The 21,310-nt window shown below is 42.8% G+C and overlaps 1 protein-coding gene across 2 annotated transcripts in view; it reads left to right on the forward strand.

Annotated features, from left to right (window-relative positions):
• VPS8 (VPS8 subunit of CORVET complex) overlaps window positions 1-21,310 on the forward strand; it is a 424,969-nt gene that overhangs the window by 208,975 nt on the left and 194,684 nt on the right. Inside the window, exons 30-33 of one of the 2 annotated variants that reach the window (XM_082262330.1) lie at window positions 7,719-7,775; window positions 17,927-18,009; window positions 19,680-19,764; window positions 20,468-20,533. In XM_082262330.1, coding sequence (XP_082118456.1) covers window positions 7,719-7,775; window positions 17,927-18,009; window positions 19,680-19,764; window positions 20,468-20,533 — 291 coding nt within the window. The remainder of the gene's footprint in view (window positions 1-7,718; window positions 7,776-17,926; window positions 18,010-19,679; window positions 19,765-20,467; window positions 20,534-21,310) is intronic. The other variant, XM_082262329.1, reaches the window with a different exon arrangement.

Here is a 21,310-nt window from a genome sequence, read left to right on the forward strand (position 1 = left end):
TCTCTGCTGAGGATCACTTTGTGCCTTGTGCATGGCGACTGGGGGGGGGGGGGGAGAGGTGCTGCCATCGCAGTGGGGATTGTCCCTTAGTGTGTGACACTTTTTTTTGTGGGGTCGTCCTGGTGACTCATGGAGTATTTGGACATTTCCCCACCTGATCCCCTCTCTGAGGCTGCAGGGCCCTCCGGGTCCCAACCAACCATCCATGCACTGACATGGAGTCCCTTGTGTCCCTGGTGGATGCGGGTTGCAGGTGATGAGCTAGCAAAAAGGCCCCCCCGCCTTGCCCTGCCTCCTCTGTCTCATCAGATCGTGAATGAATTTGGCTGCCGCGGACGTGGGTCACCCTTCTGGGTCTGCGAACACGCCCCTGGCATCCTCAGATAGTGAGGATGATTCCTCCACGTCTGTGACCGTGCATGAAAAGGCGCTGGTGGATGCACTGATTGTATCTGTGCGTGAGACCCTGAAGATGGAGGATGCAGCTGAAGCTGCAACGGAGGCGCAGGTACCCTTTGGCACTCACAAGCCATCCAGAGCGGCAAAGGTGTTTCCTCTCCCTGCTTATTTTGACAGAACTGTCACAAAAAAGTATGGACGACCAAATCGTACCCGAGGGGTTACGAAGGGATTTGCTAGGCGTTACTCCTATTAAGAGTCCCTTCTTAAAAAGTGGACCGTCCCATTGGTGGTGGACCCTCCGGTTTCCAGATTTAAAAAAAGGCAACCATGATTCCGGTTGACGAGACCCCAGCCTGACCGGAAGGCTGAGGCTGTGGCCCGCAGTATATACGCTTTAGCTGGTTCGGCGATGAGGCCGGTATTTACCATTGCCCTGGTGTCCCAAACTCTGACCAGTGCGCTAAGCTCCTACGTTGTGACCTGGAGGGAGAACCCCTCCCCCCTGCCTTTGCTGAGCTGGTGGGCCCGCTGGTCCAAGGGCTGCACTTTATCTGTGATGCCTCATGGATGCGGCTCCTCTGATGGCTTGCCTCTCTGTTTTGGTTTCTTTCTTTCTTCCGCAGGGTACTAAGGGCAAGGAATCTCAGCGTAGATGTGTACCTTCCTTCTCAGCTCATAAGAAGTTTTTTCCTTCCTCAGGGACGACTGACAAGGGCTCGAAGCCTTTCAGGACCTCCTCTGGCGGATCCAAACAAACCTGGTCTGGCAAGCCGAGATCGGGCTTCTCAAGACCCGCAGACAAGGCTCCTTCTGCATGAAGGTGCGGCCTCACCCATATCGGGTGTGATGGTACGTCTTTGCTGGTTTCCGGACCCGTGGACTTCCTTGGTACAAGACAAGTGGGTCCACAAAGTCATTCGGTCCAGGTACAAGATCGAGTTTCGCTCTTGTCCCCCGGCATGGGTTTTTTCCTTCCCCAGACCGGTTACAAGGTCTGTTTGAGGCTGTACATAACCTTCAAGGGGTGATTTTTCTGGTTCCGACGTCAGAAAGTTTTCAGGGTTTTTACTCCAACCTGTTCACAGTCCCCCAGGAAGGAAGGCAAAGTGCGTCCAATCCTGGATCTCAAAGCGCTAAACTGCTTTGTGAGGGTACAGAAGTTCAGAATGGAGTCCATTCGAATGGTGGTGGCATCCCTGCATCAGGGGGATTTCCTTGCCTCTATAGATATCAAGGATGCCTATCTTCACATTCTAATATTTGGCAGTCACCAGCATTTTCCCTGCTAAGCTGTGGGAGAGGAGCATTATCAGTTTGTGGTGTTACCCTTTGGTCTCGCCTCTGCTCCTCAGGTCTTCACAAAAGTGTTGGCTCCAGTGCTAGCCTTGCTACGCCAATGGGGATCGCAGTACTGGGCTACTTGGATGATCTCCTTCAGTGAGCGAAGTCTCCTTCTGCTCTGATGGAGAACCTGGAGATCACAATACGAACTCAGCGGGAGTTCGGCTTAATTCTGAATTTTCAGAAGTCTGCCCTGGTTCCATCCACAAAGCTGGACTATTTGGGCCTGACTCTGGAGTCGGCCGTAGCTAGAGTGCTCCTTCCTCTGGTCCAACTCCAAAAACTGCAGGCTGCAATTTATCTCCTGCTATCCAACAGATGATCATCCCTCCAGACTAGCATGTTGGTACTGGCCCTAATGGTATCTACCTTTGAGGCGGTTCCGTTTTCGATACGAGGTCCCTGCAAAGGGAGATTCTGACTAAGTGGGACAAGACCCTGCAGTCTCTGGACAATCAGTTTCGGCTGAGTCTGGGAACAAAGGAGTCCCTGATATGATGGCTTCACTCTCCGACGCTTCAGCTGGTAAAATCCTTTCTCCCCTTGTATTGGACAGTGGTGACCACAAATACAAGCCTGTCCGGCTGGGAAGGCGTCCTCGACAAGCATTCTGTTCAGGGGATCTGGACGCTGGAAGAGTCCAGACTGCCGATCAATGTCCTGGAACTTTGAGCGATCAGACTGTGTCTGGAACAGTGGACGGTTTGTCTTCAGGGATGCCCAGTGCGCATTCAATCGGTCAATGCCACTGCCGTGGCTTACGTCAATCACCAAGGGGGAACAAGAAGTGGGCCGAACGGTTCGTTCCTGCCCTCTCCACTGTACACATTCCCGGGGTGGAAAATTGGCAGGCGGACTACCTCAGTAGGCTTTGGACAAAGGGGAGTGGTCCCTTCATCTGGAGGTGTTTCAGCAGTTGTGTCTCTGGTGGGGCACTCCTGAGGTGGATCTGTTCGCATCTTGGCTCAACCGAAAGGTGCAGAGATTTGTGGCTCCATCAAGGGATTCACTGGCAGACGCCACAGACGTGCTGGTGCCCCTGTGGGGGTCAGTATCATCTGATATAAGCCTTTCCTCCTCTCAAGCTTCTGCCCAGACTGCTACGCTGGATCGAGGCAGAAGGGATATCGGTCATCTTAGTGGCCCCGGACTGGCCCCGCTGGGCTTGGTACGCCGATCAGGTGCGGCTGGTCACCTATGTTCCTTGGAAGTTTCTTCTCATGGAGGATCTGCTATCCCAAGGACCAATCGTCCATCTGGCTTTACATTCGCTGGCTTTGACGGCTTGAACGCCCGGTGCTAAAGGATAGAGGTTTGTTTGAGTCAGTGATTCCTACATTGTTAAAAGCTAGGAAATCTACTTTGAGGAAGATCTACCATCGTACGTGGAAGACGTACATTGCGTGGTATGAGTCTTTTGGGGTGCATCCTCGCTCCTTCTCAGTGGTTTGGATCTTAACCTTCCTTCAACAGGGGGTTGAACAGAAGTTGTCCTTGAGTAAGATCAAGGGTTAAGTTGTTGGCTTTGACGGTCTTCTTCCAACCGCCTTTGGCCACACTCTCCCTGGTGCGTACCTTTCTTCAGGGTGTCCGACATTTGGTCCCTCCGGTGTGGGCTCCGTTGCCGCCTTGGTATATCAATTTCGTTCTTACAGCTCTACAGAAGCCTCCCTTTAAAAATATTTGGGAGATTCCCCTGCATACACTGTCCCAGAAGGTGGCCTTTTTGGTGGCTATCACCTCTGCGCATAGGGTGTCTGAACTGGCGGGGTTATACTGTCGTTTACTCTATCTATCTGGTGAGGATAAGGTGGTGCTTCATCCCTGTCTGTCTTTACTTACTTTCCTGGTCTCTGACTTTCATTTGAATGAAGACATTGTGTTGCCTTCCCTGTGTCCCAGGCCTAAACATCTGAAGGAAATTGCCTTGCATGCCTTGGATGTGGTCTGGGCAATTAGGGTGTACTTGGCAGCTGCCCAGTCTTTCAGAAAGTCAGACTCTCTATTTGTGCTTACGGATGGACCTCACAAAGGGTTTTACGCTTCCTCTGCGACCATTTCCAGATAGATCAGACAGACAGTGGTTCAGTCCTATTCCATCAGGGGTCAGGTTCCTCCTTTCCCTGTCAAGGCGCACTCTACTAGGGTGCTTAGTGCCTCCTGGGTCTTCCATCAGGCGTCAGTGAAGCAGGTTTGCAAGACGGCCACCTGGTCGTCGGTGCACACTTTTAAAAAGTTTTATAAAGTGGATGTGTTGGCATCTGTGGATGCTTCCTTTGGCCGCAAGGTTTCTGCTGTTTAAGAGGACCTGATCCTCTTTGAGGGTGTATTGTTTTTTTCAGGTGGGCTCCAGTTGTTTTGGTTGAGTCCGTTGCCTGGTTGGCTAATGTTTAGCCTTGGGAATTTTTTTTCTGTTTCCCACCCCTCATGTTTAACAATGCTTTGGGACGTCCCAATGGTCAAGAGTGACAGGAGCTGTGCCCGTCAATGAACGAAAGAGAAAATGGGATTTTTGACTTACTGTAAAATCCATTTCTCTGATGTTCATTGCCTGACACAGCACCCACCCCTCTGTGGAGTTATAATTCTTCTGACACTGCTTGTTGCAAAACTGAGTGACTAAAGCTTTTTCGGATCCTCAGAGAGTTCTTGGTCATGAGGTGCCATGTTGAACTTCCACTGACCAGTATGAGAGAGCGAGAGCGATAACACCAAATTTAACACACCTACCCCCCCCCCCCCCATTCAAATCTGAGACCTTGTAACTCTGAGTCACATGACACCGGGGAGGGAAAATGGCTAATTGGGCCCAAATTGGACATTTTCACTAAGGGGTGTATCACTTTTGTTGCCAGCGGCTTAGACATTAATGGTTGTGTGGGGACAGCAAATTTACACTGTTATACCAGCTATACACTCACTACATTACATCGTAGCAAAGTGTCATTTCTTCAGTGTAGTCACATGAAGATATAATAAAATATCTACAAAAATGTGAGGGGTGAACTCACGTTTGTGAGATACGGTACTGTACACTGCCACATTGCGAATACTCCAGTTTGATGGAGGGAGCACAGATCAAGCTCCTCCTCTCACTTACTTGGTCTTTGTTTTAAAATATTATAGCATGTGTCCAAAATTGGTTATATCTCCCGTCCACTGTCACTTAGATCGGAAATGATAGTAAATCTCCCTAATGTAGTGTATACAGCCATAAAAAAAGTCTAACCGAAGTACCAAAATGTCATGACTCTATTCAAAATTCCATCTTAAGGCTCCCGTTTACATACTGGCTTATCGATTCCCGAATCATTGCAAATCGTGTGCCGCCATGGGATTCTGGTGACTTGCAATGGCACCCCAAACACGGCGGGATTTTGCCGTGATTGTCGCCCGATAAATTGCGGTAAAGCTTTTTTTGGGTGATACGCGTCCCGCAAATCTGTTTTCAAAATTGTGCTGCGTTTGGGCTTCAATTGCAAGTAACATGAATCGCACGGGTGTCCCACGATGTGCAATGATTTGGGATCGTGGGCAGAACAGCTGTGATTTTTCCTGCAATCCAATACGCCAGTATGTGAACGGAGAATAATACTTGTACTGTTTAAAGACCGCCTGAAACCCCATTGGGAGATTGAAAATTGAACATTGCTGTCTTATGATAGCATAGAATTGTGAATATCACATTTTTAAATACTGTTTCAGGCTGCCGTTAAGCTAAGAAATTATGGTGATAACTACGCTACAGTAATTTCTACATTTATCATAAAAACCTATGTGTGATGCTTTTATTAGTTTTAGAGTCTCAAAGCCATTTACTAATCACAGTGATTAATATAGCAACATTATCTCCTCTCTGCAGTACAAACTATATATTTCAGCTATAATAGATAACAGAGGTATTAAACGCATATATTCATAGCATTTACGTTCTCTTCAAGAGAACTTGGGAAGGTATAAGCTGTTATATGGCTGCAAGTATGTGGCTTTTTGACCTTCAAACCAATATAAGCTTGTTGGACATCTATACCATAGGCATTATTATTGAGTTAGCCCACCCTTTGCAGCTCCTAACCACTTCCACACTTTTGGGAAGGTTTTTTATAATGTTATGGAGTATGTCTATGGAAATGTATGCCTTTTTCACCAAAAGAGCCTTTGCAAGCTAGGGTAAAGATGCTGGATGAGAAGCCCTTACTCACCTTTGGCGTTTGTTTAACCCAGAGGTGTTTATTATGGTTCAGACCAAGGCTTTGTGCAGGTCACTTAAAAGATAAGTTTGGGGTTTTAAAAAAACAATGAAACTCACTCAGGTAAATGCAGTATTGATCCGATGGTGCATCTATTCCCTGCTGGCTCTGCAGCGAGAACTGATCGATCAAACACAGTTGATTGCTCAGTTCCCCCTCCCTCCTCCCCCTCTGTTCTGAGCTCTTACTGTCAGTCACTGTCTCTCTCCTCTGCCCCTCCAGCTTTCACTGGAGCCCTACCTGTGCATGTGGCAGGAGGGGCTGGCTCAGTCTCCCAGCAGATCACTGAGAGGCTAATGCCCCGTACACACGTGCAGATTATCTGAAGACTTTTGTCTGCAGACTTACCAAAACCATATAATATGAGGTCAAACCTAAACACTTTCAATTTGTATGCAATCCGGCAGGCCCTTGCACTACATAGAAAAGGTAAATCTGAAGACAAAAGTCTTCAGATCTGCACGTGTGTACGGGGCATAAATCAGCTGCTTGTTCAGGCTTCTGGGTGGATCCCGACCATATGGTCCAGATCCTTTCAGAGCCTGGACTGGTTCTGTGACATTAACCGACAGCACGCTGTCGGCTGAAAACAGATTACAGGAATGCCGAACGAACTGGCCATAGAAGTATGGCCAAAAAAGCTTAACTTTTAAGTTCTGAAAAACCAAACTTGTCAAACCATCATGTCTATATGCAGCTGGCTTTCAGGGCATCCAGGGCACGCACAGAATGACACACTTATTTTTTAGTCATCAACTCCAAAGGCTAAAAGCTAAAAAACACATCCAGCCAAAGAATGTTTCTCGTGTAAAGCACATGTTTTTAGATGGATCAAAAATTCATGTTGGAACCAAAAAAAAAAACTCTCCTTGCCACAAGCTCTTGCCACAAAATTGGAATCAAACAATTGTCTAAATGATTCTTGTATTGTGTAAATTTAACCATATCCCTTACTGGAAACACCTGAATTCAGTAATTTGGAGAGGTGTCCACTTTTTTTTAATATAGTATATTTATAAGCTGACATTGGAATAGTAAGCAGTGGTAGGCCAAGAGAACTCAATAAGACAGATTATTTGCTTGTTTGAATAGTTGAGTTAAAAGTTGTGTTTTAAGAGCTGGCATTTGTCAAAGAGAGCAGGAAAGAGACTTTACAGTAATAGCTAAGCTTTCCTTTTCCAGAAAATAGCCTAAGCACTTAAGGTGCCAAATATATGTAAAAAACAACAACTGTGCAGCTTTGCCATGCCTGTACACTTTTTGGGTCCCACTTGAAAGTCTGGCCAAAAAACTTCCAGTTAGCAACCCCTTCATCCTGCCTTCAACATTGAGAAACATCTAAGAGATCTGATATGCTACTGTCTCCCTGAGGTCATTCTAGTTCTCTTGACAGGTAGACAAAGCTGCCTTGTGAACATAGAAATATGAACAGTAGTTTAATAATTTCCAATTACTAGGGAATGCATGAAATATGCCTACCGTTTTACAAAGGGTTATGATTTTATTCCTGGCACTTGAACAGGAATAGGCAACAAGGTTTTATTACCACAAGTCCTATGGAACAGTGCTGAACAAGGTGGGAGGGCTGAAATATTTTTCTTTCTGAAGACTCTCTCCCAGCAGTACAGGAGTGAAAACTATTTTTGGGGGGGTTTGTGCACTTAAAATGCTAAAGTCATTCAATAACTGTAGTTTCTTATGGTATTAATCCTTTTTTTCGTGCAGGTCCTAGAATTTCTGTGCAGTCCAGATGATGATTCCAGACATTCAGAAAGACAGCAGGTACTGGCTTCCAGTATTAAAAACAGATTATGGACATGGATGGAACATAGGCTAGTCTTCATCCAGAGCTGATGTTCTTAGGGGACAGGAACACCCACCAGATTCTTCTGTCTCTCAGAAACCCCAGTGGTTGGAGTGTGGGCCCACTTCCAGAATGAAGATGTCTTTAATAATGTAGTTGGTCATTTAATAATAGCAAGCTCTTGTAGCTGGATTCCTCAGTTACTTATTTATTCACTTTAAAGGTCATCCATCAGGAAAATGTGGCATGATCATTTGTCTTTTTAGTGGCATTAGTAGGTACAGTAATATAAAATGGTCACATAAAAAAGCCCTCTCTATACAAACCTCTTGCTATGCAGCAGCATCAATATAATGTTCCAAAGATTTCTTTGAAGTTCCAATGTTTCAGCACAGCTTGTCAGGACTTCTTGGTACATCATTTAGGCCTCGTGTGATGCCACTGAGGGACCACATATCCCATGATTACTAGCATGGTAAGGACATGCATGCCTTGGTATTTCTGCTGCGCCCTTCTTCTACATCAGATTTTAGCAGCAGAGAACCAGCAACATAATACAGAAGCTGCTGTCATTCTCATCAATAGGCAGCACAGGGAGTCATTATGAATGCAAGCCATCACTGTTGGGTTAATATGTCAGTTCTCAGAGCATGACCATGCATGCATGTAGTCCTGATGCATTCCTGACAGGGTGACAATGCTGGGTCTTCAAGGAAATCTGTGCACTCCATTGTTATCACTCTATAGATGGATGTGGGTACTCTGATAAAAGAAAAGCGATCCTGTGTGGGAAGGCAATACTACAAAGAACACAGGAAATATTACATATTATGAGTAATGCTAGCACATAAGCTTTGGGGATTTGCATAAACCTTAAGTGAAACTGGGAGTGTTAAGCAGATATATTGCCATTTAAACTGAGATAGGAAATATAATTTGAAGCTGTACTGAAAATGCTTAGTATGATTTCACTGCACACGGTGAACTTCTCACAATATGCATTACAGGCTGCAGAAAGTCAGATAGATTTCTCCTTATTTCCCGGATGAAAGATGTCCAGCATCCTCTAGCTCATTCCTTCCCTTTTATCTAATTAAAGTGAATGTAAACGATCACCTTGTAAAACAAACCCATTCAGTTTAAAATAGAAATTAAATCAAAGCATTTTTGTATACTGTAGAGCTAAAAAAAAAACAAAAAAAAAAAAAACATTATAAACACTTTTTCCCCCTTTTTTTCTAAGCGTTCACATTTACTCTGCATAAGAGCTGGGGGAGGAGAAGCAGCAGTGCACTGAGCTTGCAAGGGAATGGCTGTGCAGCGGGGGCCTGTCAGGACAAGTCTGATCATTGGAGGAGAGTACACTTAGTTTCCAGCACAGCTAGTGAACTGACCATGATGCGCTCTCCTGCTTAGTGTGGTCAGTTTTTAATAGGAAAGCAGAGGGACTGGCAGGAACACCAGGGATTTCACACAAAGCAAGCAATACAAGGAGAACAGAATACTTTCGCATACAAGTACATGGTACAGCAGGCACATATCAGGAATATTAAAAACAAAAAGGTAGCGCTAAATCAAACATCCCTTTATGATGCATTGATACATATAGGCCTTTAAACACAAATGTTTTATACAAAAGTGTGAATGTGATGAAATCCATAAGAACAAATCAGCAAAGGTTCTAAAGGTGTGCATATGCGATAAAGTTCAAAAGTTGAATCCGCATTCCATTTCACATATGAGTTTCCCCACACTCCCAATTTCTTGTGCATCCACCACCGAGTGACAACATATAGATAAGCCTCTTAACGGATCCAGTGGAACATCACTTGAATGGTCAAACACGCTTAAACAAATCCCTTTGATCAGGATACTTCCAAGCATCAAGCATGTGTCCCATCAGAATTACGCCATCTCTTGCTCTCACAGACAGGAGTTGGCCGATTCCTAGGCCAAGAGCCATGGGAGACATATCAGGAATATGAAGTGTCGGGGGAGAAAACACTAAGTTTATTCATCTATTTATTTTTTCAGTTATTTAAACTAGATGGACTTGTGTCCTTTTTTTAACCTAGTTAACAATGTAAAGATGAATTTCATTTCTTTCAATCATGGAGTCTTAGCATCACATGAGGTTGATCTGCTTGCAAATACAGTCTGCCTAGGAATGCCCACTCCTCCAGACTGACACAAGTAGAAAATGTTTATTGAGGAAAAATAAGAAGTCAGATACAAGCGATGCAGCATAATGTCATGCATTAGACAGGATAAAAGATACAGATCTAGACCATCTCAGTTCTTATAGAAAACCTTATGTAGAGGGTGACACCCAAGAAGTCCAGTGGCTATTCCAGATCCAGAATAAAATACAAAACTGCAGTAAGGCAGATTTAAAAGCAATTGAAATAAATGCTAAGGAAGTAGCCCACTAAGGAGAATATATGTCAACAGCTGGACAATCTCATATCTGCGAGAAAGAAGAAGAAAAAAGAAAAAAAAGTGTGTGTGGGGTAGAGAACTGGGAAGAAAGAGAAGAGAACAAGGAATGAGAGAGAGAGGACACTCAAGGTGAAGGAAGAAAGAAGGGGGGAAAGGTTAGTTGTAGATATAGGCACAATACTCAGAAAGTGAAGACCTGCTCGGCTATACAATCCCCCAGGTTGAACAAGTGACTCAGACTGATCCCCAGGAGTCTATCCAGATGGACCAAATCCTATCAAACTTCTTGTTCATTATCAATAGCGGCACGCCATGATGCCAAGTAGGAAGGTGAAGTGACTTCCATGTTTTGTGAATCTCTCTGCGGGCATAAAAGGTAGCAAAAAAATAAATCCAGTCCTTCAAGAATTCCCAGTATTTTGGAGTCCAAACCGAGGTTTGAGTTGCACAGCCTATTAAGGTCAGCCACCCAGAAAGGTGTGAGGCTCGGTTCACATATATGTTGTGCAGGAAATGCAGCAGATCTGGGCGTTTCCCGCACTGCACTGAAATATCACAACCTTCATGCGAACTTCAGCGGATGTTAACGACACCCCAAAACAGTTTGCAAAATGCAGTGCGATTGACAGAATCATATTACGTAGGCGTGAACACCCATGTGCTCAGATTCCAGTGCAGGGAAAAAAATAGAGACCTGCATCTTTTTTTTGCAGATGCAGTGTAATTTTAACCATAAAAATTAATGGCGCAAATCACACCACACAAGCATCGCATGTGATTTGAATAGGAATGTGGTGCGATTCCTATCCAAATCACATGCGGTGTCCTGCACGGCATACATGTGAACCCAGCCTTATGGGATGGGGGGGGGGGGGCATGTCCATACCATGTGTGCATGAAGGATTAGTTGAATGGGAAATATCACTCAGAAACTTTAATTGTATAAACCACCAGGGGTCTCCAAACTTTGTAAATAAGGGGCCAGTTTACTCTCCTTCAAACTTTGGGGGGGGGGGGCAAACTTTTGCCAGTGGGGGAAGAAAACATCCTTGCTTCAGTGGGATTAAACAATGCCCTATGGTTGGTATTAGAGGGGGTAATAGTGCCCCATCATTGATCTCAATGGGAGGAGCAGTGTCCCATTGTTGAGGATAGTGGCAGGTATAGTGGCCCATCATTGGTGTCAGTGGAAGGAATAGTGCCCCATCATTGATGTCAGTGGGAAGGCTAGTGCCCCATCATTGATGTCAGTGGGAGGAGTAGTGCCTCATTGTTGGTATGAATGATAGAAATAGTGCCCCATCATTGGTTTCAATAGGAGGAATAGTCTGCTATAGTTGGTGTCAGAGAGAGGACTATTGCCCCATTGTTGGTGTCAGTGGCACAATAGTGCCCCAAGGGTCAGATAAAAGCAAGCAAAGGGCCGCAGTTTGGAGACCACTGGTATAAACCAATTTCTAGCAAAGATCATGTTCATGACAAAATGATTAGTGCAAATTTCTCATTCTTCCTCATCCAGATCAGCATTCCATTTCCGATAGGTACGAGTTGAGTTAGTGGCATAAACTAGGGAGAGTCTGAGGTATAGTGAAGGTAAGCGTTTCCCAAACTCACTTGAGGTGGGCAACCGCTCAGTACGCTCAGTACGGTGAGTCTCCAAAGTGATGGGAGTGGGAAAATATGCCTGGACTGCATGTGTTAACTGCAAATACATAAAGAACATTCTATTAGGAAGGTTGTATTTAGCCTTGAGCTCAGAAAAACACCTTTTGTCTCCTGCCTGACATAATGTGCTTCAGGCCAATTACTCTTTAGGACGCCCACTGGATCAGGGATACTACATAGATAAGGGATTACACCACAGGGGTGTATGTGGTGAAAGGGTCAGAGGAGAATGGTATTTAGCCCTGGCCAAATGCCACACGACAAGAGTGGTCCTCATTGGGCTGCATGAAGGCTATTTTATTTTGCATAAGTCCCCTTCCTGCTTGTACAATGTCTGAAGTTGCAGCGCCATGGGTTCAGCCTTTTGAAGGTGAAGAGGCAATATATCAACTCTGTCAACCACCCTCTGACAAGCCATCCACCACAAATCGCTTTTCAAAGGGCCAGCAAGAGCTGCCACATGTCTGAACAAACTTTTTAGACCTGGGAACTTACAGTTTATAGCTATTGATAGTAAGGTCAGACTTTTCTTTGTGACAGCTTATAAACAGTATTGCATAAAAAATGTATAAAGTATTATGTAACTGCACTCAATGCAAATTTGTTACCAACATGGTTATCTCTGTACTTGTTTGAATATGTTTTGCACCCAGTTTGTGGCCTTTTCTTTTCTGAATGGAATTAGCAATCTTATAATTTTATTTGTTAGCAGTATGCAGTATATTATAAATCCTAAGACATACGTTTTTTACCACAGATTTCTTTCTGTTGAAGATGAAAAATTATGCCACAGTAATTTCATACAACCTGCTTACAGTAATTCAGTTAAAAAGGTTACATTTTCAATGAGCAAAGTGTCAGGTGTGAACATACCATTTTTGCAAACTGTGTGGCTGCCCAAGGGCCCTCTGATAGAGGTCCGTTTGTTTATATTGGTCAGATGGATACAAGGACAAATCCCACTGTCACAAAGAATTTGATACGGATCACTTCTCTCTAGCTGTCACTAGTAGAGATGGGCTTGGGCGTGTTTGAGTTCGCACGTGCCGATCCCGCCAGGAAGCAGACACTGAATTCCGCTAGTCACAGGCACTGAGACATTTCCCGATCTGTGCAGCAGTGGATTAGGAAATGTCTCGCTGCCTGTGATTAGCGGACTGCAGTGTCGGCTTCCTGGTGGGTTCGGGCAAGTGGGAAGTCGAACACGCCCGAGCCCATCTCTAGTTTCTAATTAGAAGAAGTATTAGCCTGTAAATAAAAAAAAAAAGTGTATAAATCTTTTTCTTGTGCTAGTAGCTGCATGGACGGCCCAAAAATTGGTCTTGCACAGGGGCTTCTTGGCTACTCTGTCAGCCAGCTATTGAAAGCGAAATATAAGATATACAGTACTTTGCAGAAGTTTTTGGCAGGTGTGAAAAAATGCTGTAATGTAAGAATGCTGTAAAAAATATATCGTATCTCACAAAAGTGAGGACACCACCTAAATTTTTGTAAATATTTTATTCTATCTTTTCATGTGACAACACTGAAGAAATTACACTTTTCTACAATGTAAAGTAGTGAGTTTACAGTGTAAATTTGCTGTTCCCTCAAAATAACTCAACTCACAGCCATTAATGTCTAAACCGCTGGCAACAAAAGTGAGTACACCCCTAAGTGAAAATGTCCAAACTGGACTCAATTTGCCATTTTTCCTCCCCGGTGTCATGTGACTCGTTAATGGTACAAGGTCGCAGGTGTGCTAAATTTGGTGTTAGCGCTCTCACTCTCTCATACTGGTCACTAGAAGTTCAACATGGCGCCTCGTGGCAAAAAACTCTCTGAGGATCTGAAAAAAAAATTGTTGCTCTACACAAAGATGGCCTAGGCTATAAGACGATTGCCAAGACCCTGAAACCTTTTTGGTTCAGATGGTGTCCAGCGTGTGTGGCGGCAACCAGATGAGGAGTACAAAGACAAGTGTGTCTTGCCTACAGTCAAGCATACGGTGATGGGAGTGTCATGGTCTGGGGCTGTATGAGTGCTGCCAGCACTGGGGGAGCTGCAATTCATTGAGGGAACCATGAATGCCAACATGTACTCTGACATACTGAAGCATCCCTTCGGAGACTGGGCCACAGGGCATGATAATGACCCCAAACACACCTCCAAAATGACCCCTGCCTTGCTAAAGAAGCCAAGGGTAAAGGTGATGTTCTGGCCAATCATGTCTCCAGACAACCCTATTGAGCATCTGTGGGGCATCCTCAAACGGAAGATGAAGAAGCGCAAGGTCTCTAACATCCGCCAGCTCCATGATGTCATCATGGAGGAGTGGAAGAGGACTCCAGTGGCAACCCCTAAAGCTCTGGTGAACTTCATGCCCAAGAGGGTTAAGGCAGTGCTTGAAAATAATGGTCGCCATGCAAAATATTGACACTTTGGTTTGGACATTTTCATTTAGGGGTATACTCACTTTTGTTGCCAGCAGTTTAAACATTAATGGCTGTGTGTTGAGTTATTTTGAGGGGACAGCAAACTTACGCTGTTATACACTGTAAGCTATACACCAGGCATGTTCAACCTGCGGCCCGGAACCTCAGGCAATGCGGCCCACTGCCCCCTGACCATTCTTTTTTTGCTGGGGAGGAAGGAAGTCAGGTCAGGGGCACGGTCACAGCAGCTTCCAACTAACGGTAGGCAGAGGCTGCCTCAGAGGGGGGTGGGGGGAGCATATGCAGTGTTTTTGACTCCTACCACCATGACCACTTCAAATCACTGAAGTGGTCATGGTGGTTAGAGTGTTCCTTTATTATCGCTCAGAAGAAGTAAACCTCTGTATACTGATTCAATTTAATTTGATCATCCTCTAGTTGGGTTAAATTAGTGCGAGGTGGCGTGGGAAGGGCACAGCGGCATTTTATTACTTATATACCTTAACTATAGTATATATTTTATATGCGGCCCGAGAAAATTTCTCTACACTCAATGTGACCCAGAGAAGACAAAAGGTTGGACACCCATGCTGTACACTCACTACTTTACATTGTAGCAAAGTGTCATTTCTTCAGTGTTTTCACATAAAAAGATATAATAAAATATTTACAAAAATGTGAGGGTTGTATTCCCTTTTGTGAGATATTGTATATTTTATTTCTTTATTTTTATCCAAAATGAAAAGTGAGCGAACAGAAGAATAATCAATATCAAATTGGTGTGATTGCCCTTCAAACCAGCATCAATTCTTAATTGCAAACTTTCTACACTTGCACAGAGTCAGTGGTTTTGTAGGATTAGAACCAGGTGTATAATTAACCAATTATACCAAGTAGGGGCTAATGATTACCAATTACATATGTCAGTTGAAAAATAGTTATTAACCGAAACCGCTGTGTAGGAGGCTTAAACCTGGGTGAAGAACAACCAAACTCTGTTACTAAGGTGAGGTTGTGGAAGACAGTTTCATGTCGCAGGTCATACAGCATGGCAAAACGGAGCACAGCAACAAGACACAAGGTAGTTATACTGCATCAGTAAGGTCCCAGTCAAAGATTTTAAAGCAGACTGGGGTTTCAGTTTGTGGTGTTCAAGCTTTTTTGAAGAAGAACAAAGAAACTAGCAACGTTGAGGACTGTTTACGCAGTGGTTGGACAACAGTTGAAAGACACATCAGGCTTACTTCCCTTTAACATCAGAAGATGTCCAGCAGTGCCATCAGCACAAAACCGACCAACACCAGTGGGACCCAGGTACTGTACATCCATTTACTATCCGAAGAAGTCTGGTCAGAAGTGGTCTTCAGGGAAGAATTGTGGCCGAAAATCAATACCTCTGACACTAAATCAAGGCTAAGTGACTCAGCTAGGCACGAAAACATAGGAACTGGGGTGCGGAAAATGGCAGCAGGTGCTTTAAACTGAGTCAAAATTTGAAGTATTTGAGTGCAGCAGGAGGCAGATTGTTCGCCGAAGTGTTGGAGATCGGTACAATAACGAGTGCCTGCAGGCAACAGTGAAACATGGTAGAGGTTCCTTGCAAGTTTGGGGCTGCATTTGTGCAAATGGAGTTGGAGATTTGGTTAGGATCAATGGTGTCCTCAATGCTGAGAAATACAGGCAGATACTTATCCATCATGCCATACCATCAGGGAGGTGTGTAATTGGGCCCAAATTAATTCTACACCAGGACAACAACCCTAAACATACAGCCATTATCATAAAGAACTATCTTTAGCATAAATTAGAACAAGGAGTCCTGAAAGTGATGATTTCACCCCCACAAAGCCAAATCTGAGCATCATCAAATCTGTCTAGGATCACATGAAGAGACAGAAGGATTTGAGGCAGCTTCATCCACAAAAGAAGGATTTGAGGCAACCTACATCCAAAATCGTATATACAGGAACGTTTTTTATGGGATTTTAAAGGTGCCATAAACACAGTAAAGACAGAAAGTATATGTTAAAAATACATTTTAATAATACATCATTAAAAATGTTTTTAAAAACAAAAAAGATAGAAGTTTAAAAATAGGCAACTTTTCTCTTTTAGTTCAGTCCCAGAGGGCATTTTCGCCAAAGTCGGTAACAAAGTGCTGCTTATCCAGACATGTTTCGCCACTTAGGGCTTCCTCATGGGCTGTGATAAATAGTCACTATTTAAAAAACACAAAATACACCATCATAATATACAAAAATGTATCAGATAAATAACAAGTACATATATCAGCGGATCAAAAAGTCAGTTAATATTATTGTTGTCTGTAACAATGTAGATCAGTGACTTGAATAATTCACTGACAACTTTTTGAAGAATAAAAAAGTTATTTTTCCTAATATACACCATAGAGATAAAATGGATATAAAACGTCTAATATAAAAGCTGTTGTTCACTTTGGAGACTAATTGCAGTCCTAAAATCCCCCATTTTATATTGCTATACACTATTTCAGCTACCCATCGTGGCCTTGTTTGACATTTAAAACTGGCATCCTCTGTTGTTTTCACTTTATTTTAGCAACTTGATCTGTAAGTATGCTTTAAAACCATATCTGGCAGTGTGTTACTAATGTTATTTGGTGTCCACCTTGTGGAGCTTGTTAATTATTGTATAATTACCTGTATATTATAGCTTGGTCTTGATGTGCTCTCTGCAGTTGCACGGCTCCCCTTGTGTCCTCTGCATCGCCTTGGCGGTCCCTGTTCTGGGGATATTGGGGGACCTTGTTGGGTAAACAGTTGAGTATCTACATTTGGCAAAAATTAATATTAATTGACTTTTTGATCTGCTGATATATGTACTTGTATTTTGTTATTTGAATAATTTTTGTATATTATGATGGTATATTTTGTTTTTTGAATAGTGACTATTTATCAAATCCCCTGAGGAAGCCCTACATGGTGAAACATGTCGGGATAAGCACCACTTTGTTACCGCCTTTTGCAAAAATACCCTCTGGGACTGAGCTAAAAGAGACAAGTTGCCTATTTTTAAACTTCTATATCTTTTGTTTATAGAAACATTTTTGAAGATGTATTAATAAAATGTGCCTTTTTAACATTTCTTTCTGGCTTTACTGTGTTTATTACACCGGTAAAATGCCATAAAAACGTTCCTGTATATGCTTTCTATCCCAGATGTTGGTGCCTTTTTGAACATGTCACTAACCCACACCACAATCTCTATCTGATCATAGTTCTCCAAGATGTTTGGAACAATCTACCTGCAAAGTGCCTTTAAAAAACTTTGTGTAAGTGTTTCTAGAAGAATTGATGCTGTTTTGAAGGCAAAATATAGTCACACCAAATATTGATTTGATTTGTATTTCTCTTCTGCTCATTTACTTTCCATTTTGTTAATTGATAAAAAATAAACTTTTAAACTTCTATTTCTGGAAGCATTCTTAATTTACAGAATTTTTTTACACCTGCCTAAAACGTTTGCACAGGACTGTATATATAGAGATATATAAATTATGCCCTCTGGTTTTAGCTTAATGTACTGTGGCTTGCAGTGATACCCTAGTTTTGTTTTGGCTTCTCTTTCAGGTTCTTCTCGAGCTGCTTCAGGCTGGAGGAGTAGTTCAGTTTGAGGAAAACAGACTGATCCAGCTAGCAGAACGAGCTCAGTTGTAAGACTATTCTTTTATGTATTTATATACATTTTCTTGATATGCTAATATTCCTTATATAGTTATGTTAAATGCTGTATTCAAATAGCTTCCTCCCCAGTTAGCCAACTTCAGATTTGTAAACTTGCCTGTAATTTTCACTGCAGTTCTGTTCCTCTTGACACTCTACAATCACACTGCAATAACACCAGTAAAAGTTGAATGTATTGACTAGGTAAAACTTACATATACAAGAAAAACATATGCTAAATATTTTTTTTTCTGCTTGCACGATTTCTCCCAGTGTATTAAAGATTTGCTATGCATACAGAAAGTGTGATCTGCCCTCTAGGCAGGTGAAGCACTCTTGTAGTGCATCAAACACATTTCATTGCAATGTAACCTGGTTAGATACCAATACAATAAATACAAGTTTAGACACTTTTTTCATGGACACTTGTGCTTGGAGGATTACTTCGCTCAGAAACCTAAAAGTGAAGATAAACACAAAAAAGAACAGCATCAGAATAAACATGGCCTTAGGGTTGGTGGTGAGCAGGAGTAGTTAACCCATAATTGGTATTAGTAGAAGAGATAGTGCCCAATTGTTTGTGTCAGTGGGAGGAGTAGTGCCCCATCATTTAGTATTAGTGGTAGGAATATTGGCCCGACATCAATTAGAATAAGCATGACCTTAGGGTTGGTTATTAGTAGGAGGAAGAGCAGTACCCCATTATCAGTGGAAGAAATAGTGTCCCATTGTTGGTGTCATTTGGCGGAATAGTGCCCCATCATTGATAAAAATGTGAGGACTATAGCCCCATCGTTAGTATCAGTGGCATGAGTTATTTCCCACGGTTGGTTTCAGCGGGAGGAATAGTGCCTCATATAACTGAAAAGAAAAGTGGCCAAAGAGCCACATCTGGCCCCTGGGCCGCAGTTTGGAGACTACTGTGCAAATGTACTAGATCCAAGACCTATTTTCCGGCTTAGTTACTCTTAAGCCATTCAAAACCACTTAGTAATGTCTACACTGAAACCTACATTTTAGGATGCGTGCACAAATGCAGTAATATGATCGAACACTTAAGCCCCGTACACACATACCGATTGTCGGCCGTAAATGTTCGGCCAACGTCCGATCGGCCGATTGTCGGCTTGTTAGTATGATGCTTCCGACAACCGACTGCGTCTTTTCGGCCGAACAAAATCTGGTCTGCATGCTATAAAATTTTTGTTGGCCGTCACCAGAACGGCCGATTGTTCGTCAGTCAGTACAGACTTCGGCCGACAAAAGCCAGATGAGCAAGACTGGGCATGCTCAGAGAAGAAAAAACACACGGAAAGTTAACCATCACATGACATCACTTCTGAAGTTGGTTGTTGTTGGCCGACAAAATTCGTGTGCAGTCTTGAGCACTTTTCAACCAACACGACAGCACTGGACAAAAGACGGCCGATCGTTCGGCCGACAATCGGTGCGTGTGTACGGGACTTTTCATAGAAACATGCATGTGGGTGAAAATAAACATAATTGGGTAATCAATAATTGGTTCGCAATTAGGTTTTAAATGGGAAAAATGTTTTCATGACAACTTTTCCACAAAAATACATTTATTTATTTTTAAAATAACAGGTGAAGTCCAAGTCAATCATTTAACAATGTGATTATTTTATTTTTCTATGTGCAGCTATCAGATCTGTGAATTTATGTACGAGAGGAAGCACCTATATGACAAAATTATAGACTGCTATTTACAAGACCCAATAAGAAAGGTATTACATACGTTTTTTTCCTGACTGTTGGTTACTTTTCGACTAATAGGCATTTTTCACACTAACTTAACAGGTGTTCTAGTAAAATCTGATGAAACTGACTCCATGTAGTATCACAGGGCGTTTCCAAGAAGACTGCGGGAGGTAGGGGGAGAGGAGAACTTCCGCTCAGATCGCCTAGGAGATTTGAACGATAGTGGGAATGATTACCTGTCAAAACTAGGTACCTGCCCCCCCCCAAAAAAAAAAATACCTGCCAAATGCGGTAGAGGAGGAGGGAGGAGGACTTAGCGCACAAATTCCTTTTTTTGGGTAAATCTCCCTTTAATCTCTGGTTCTGGCACAGGTGAATTTCAATATTCTGCCTTACATGTCAAGCAATATGTAATGTGTTTTTTTCTGTAAATTCCTAGTCTGCACAGGTTTGCAATTGTTTCTGTAGTGCCTTATGTATTATCCTGTTCAGACTATAGATCTGTTCGACCTCTCTTTGGAACTTGTAATATACAGATGATGGCTTTGAATTGCTAACAGTAATCAAATGACTATGGCTGAACTTCTGCTTTTACTGCCTCTTCGCCACACATCTGAATAAGCCCATAGCCATGCCTGTTAGCAAGGGACCGAATTTAACAACTGTTTCCAAAATATAAATCAATTCCAAAATATAAATCAAGCAAACCTCTTTTTGTACCTATGTTAGCAGGTATACGTGAAAACCAACAACTACTATGAAGATGGCTCTGCATGTTTGGATGAACTTCAGTCTGTGAGAGTATAGATATTACAGTAGAACTAAAGGCAAATTTTTTTTTTTTTTTCATTTTGGATAGGACAATGGAGGATTATAACCCCCCTCAGTTTTTTTTTTCCCATTGGTGAGATTTTCCTTCACTTCCTGTCCTATAGTCAAAACAGGAAGTGAGAGAAAATTCCTCCAAAATGAGTGAATCCTGGGGTGTCACCATAACTAGAGTGTCCATTAGAAGATTTCCCCTCTTCTATTGTTCTGATGTCAATTTAAGATTTTCTTTTACTTTCAGTTTTGGTAATATTGGTGAACATTACTTTTAGACTGGGTTAATCTCCCTAACAGGGGGCACAGACAGCAATAGAAACTGACAGGTGTTCTAATCCCTCTCCACTCTAACCAAAACTTAAAAAAAGTCTTGCCTTTAGTTACACTTTAACGCATACAGTGTTTATATAACCAATCACCAAAATCTCATATAATCCTTTTAATTTAATATAATTTCAAAAATAATTTTCAATATTTTAGGTCTGCAGCTTTAACCTAATAAGTACTTAGCAATTCTACTATGAAGGTTGTTGTTTTGGCACTTCCTGTTACAGGAGGACAACAGTATGTCCTTGTTTACCAATTTTGCTCCTGAATTGTCACCCTGTCGTATGGCTTCTAGTGGAAGCTTCAAGTGGTTGTTTTGAGCACACAGTACACAAAAATTTAAAAATTAGGATATGAAGTGTCCACTAGGAGGCCACAGAAGATCAGCAACAATGGATTAAAAAAGGGGAAACAAGTATT

The sequence above is a fragment of the Pelophylax lessonae genome (genome assembly GCF_965119305.1).
Source record: "Pelophylax lessonae genome assembly, chromosome: 6".
Classification (NCBI taxonomy): Eukaryota; Metazoa; Chordata; class Amphibia; order Anura; family Ranidae; genus Pelophylax; species Pelophylax lessonae.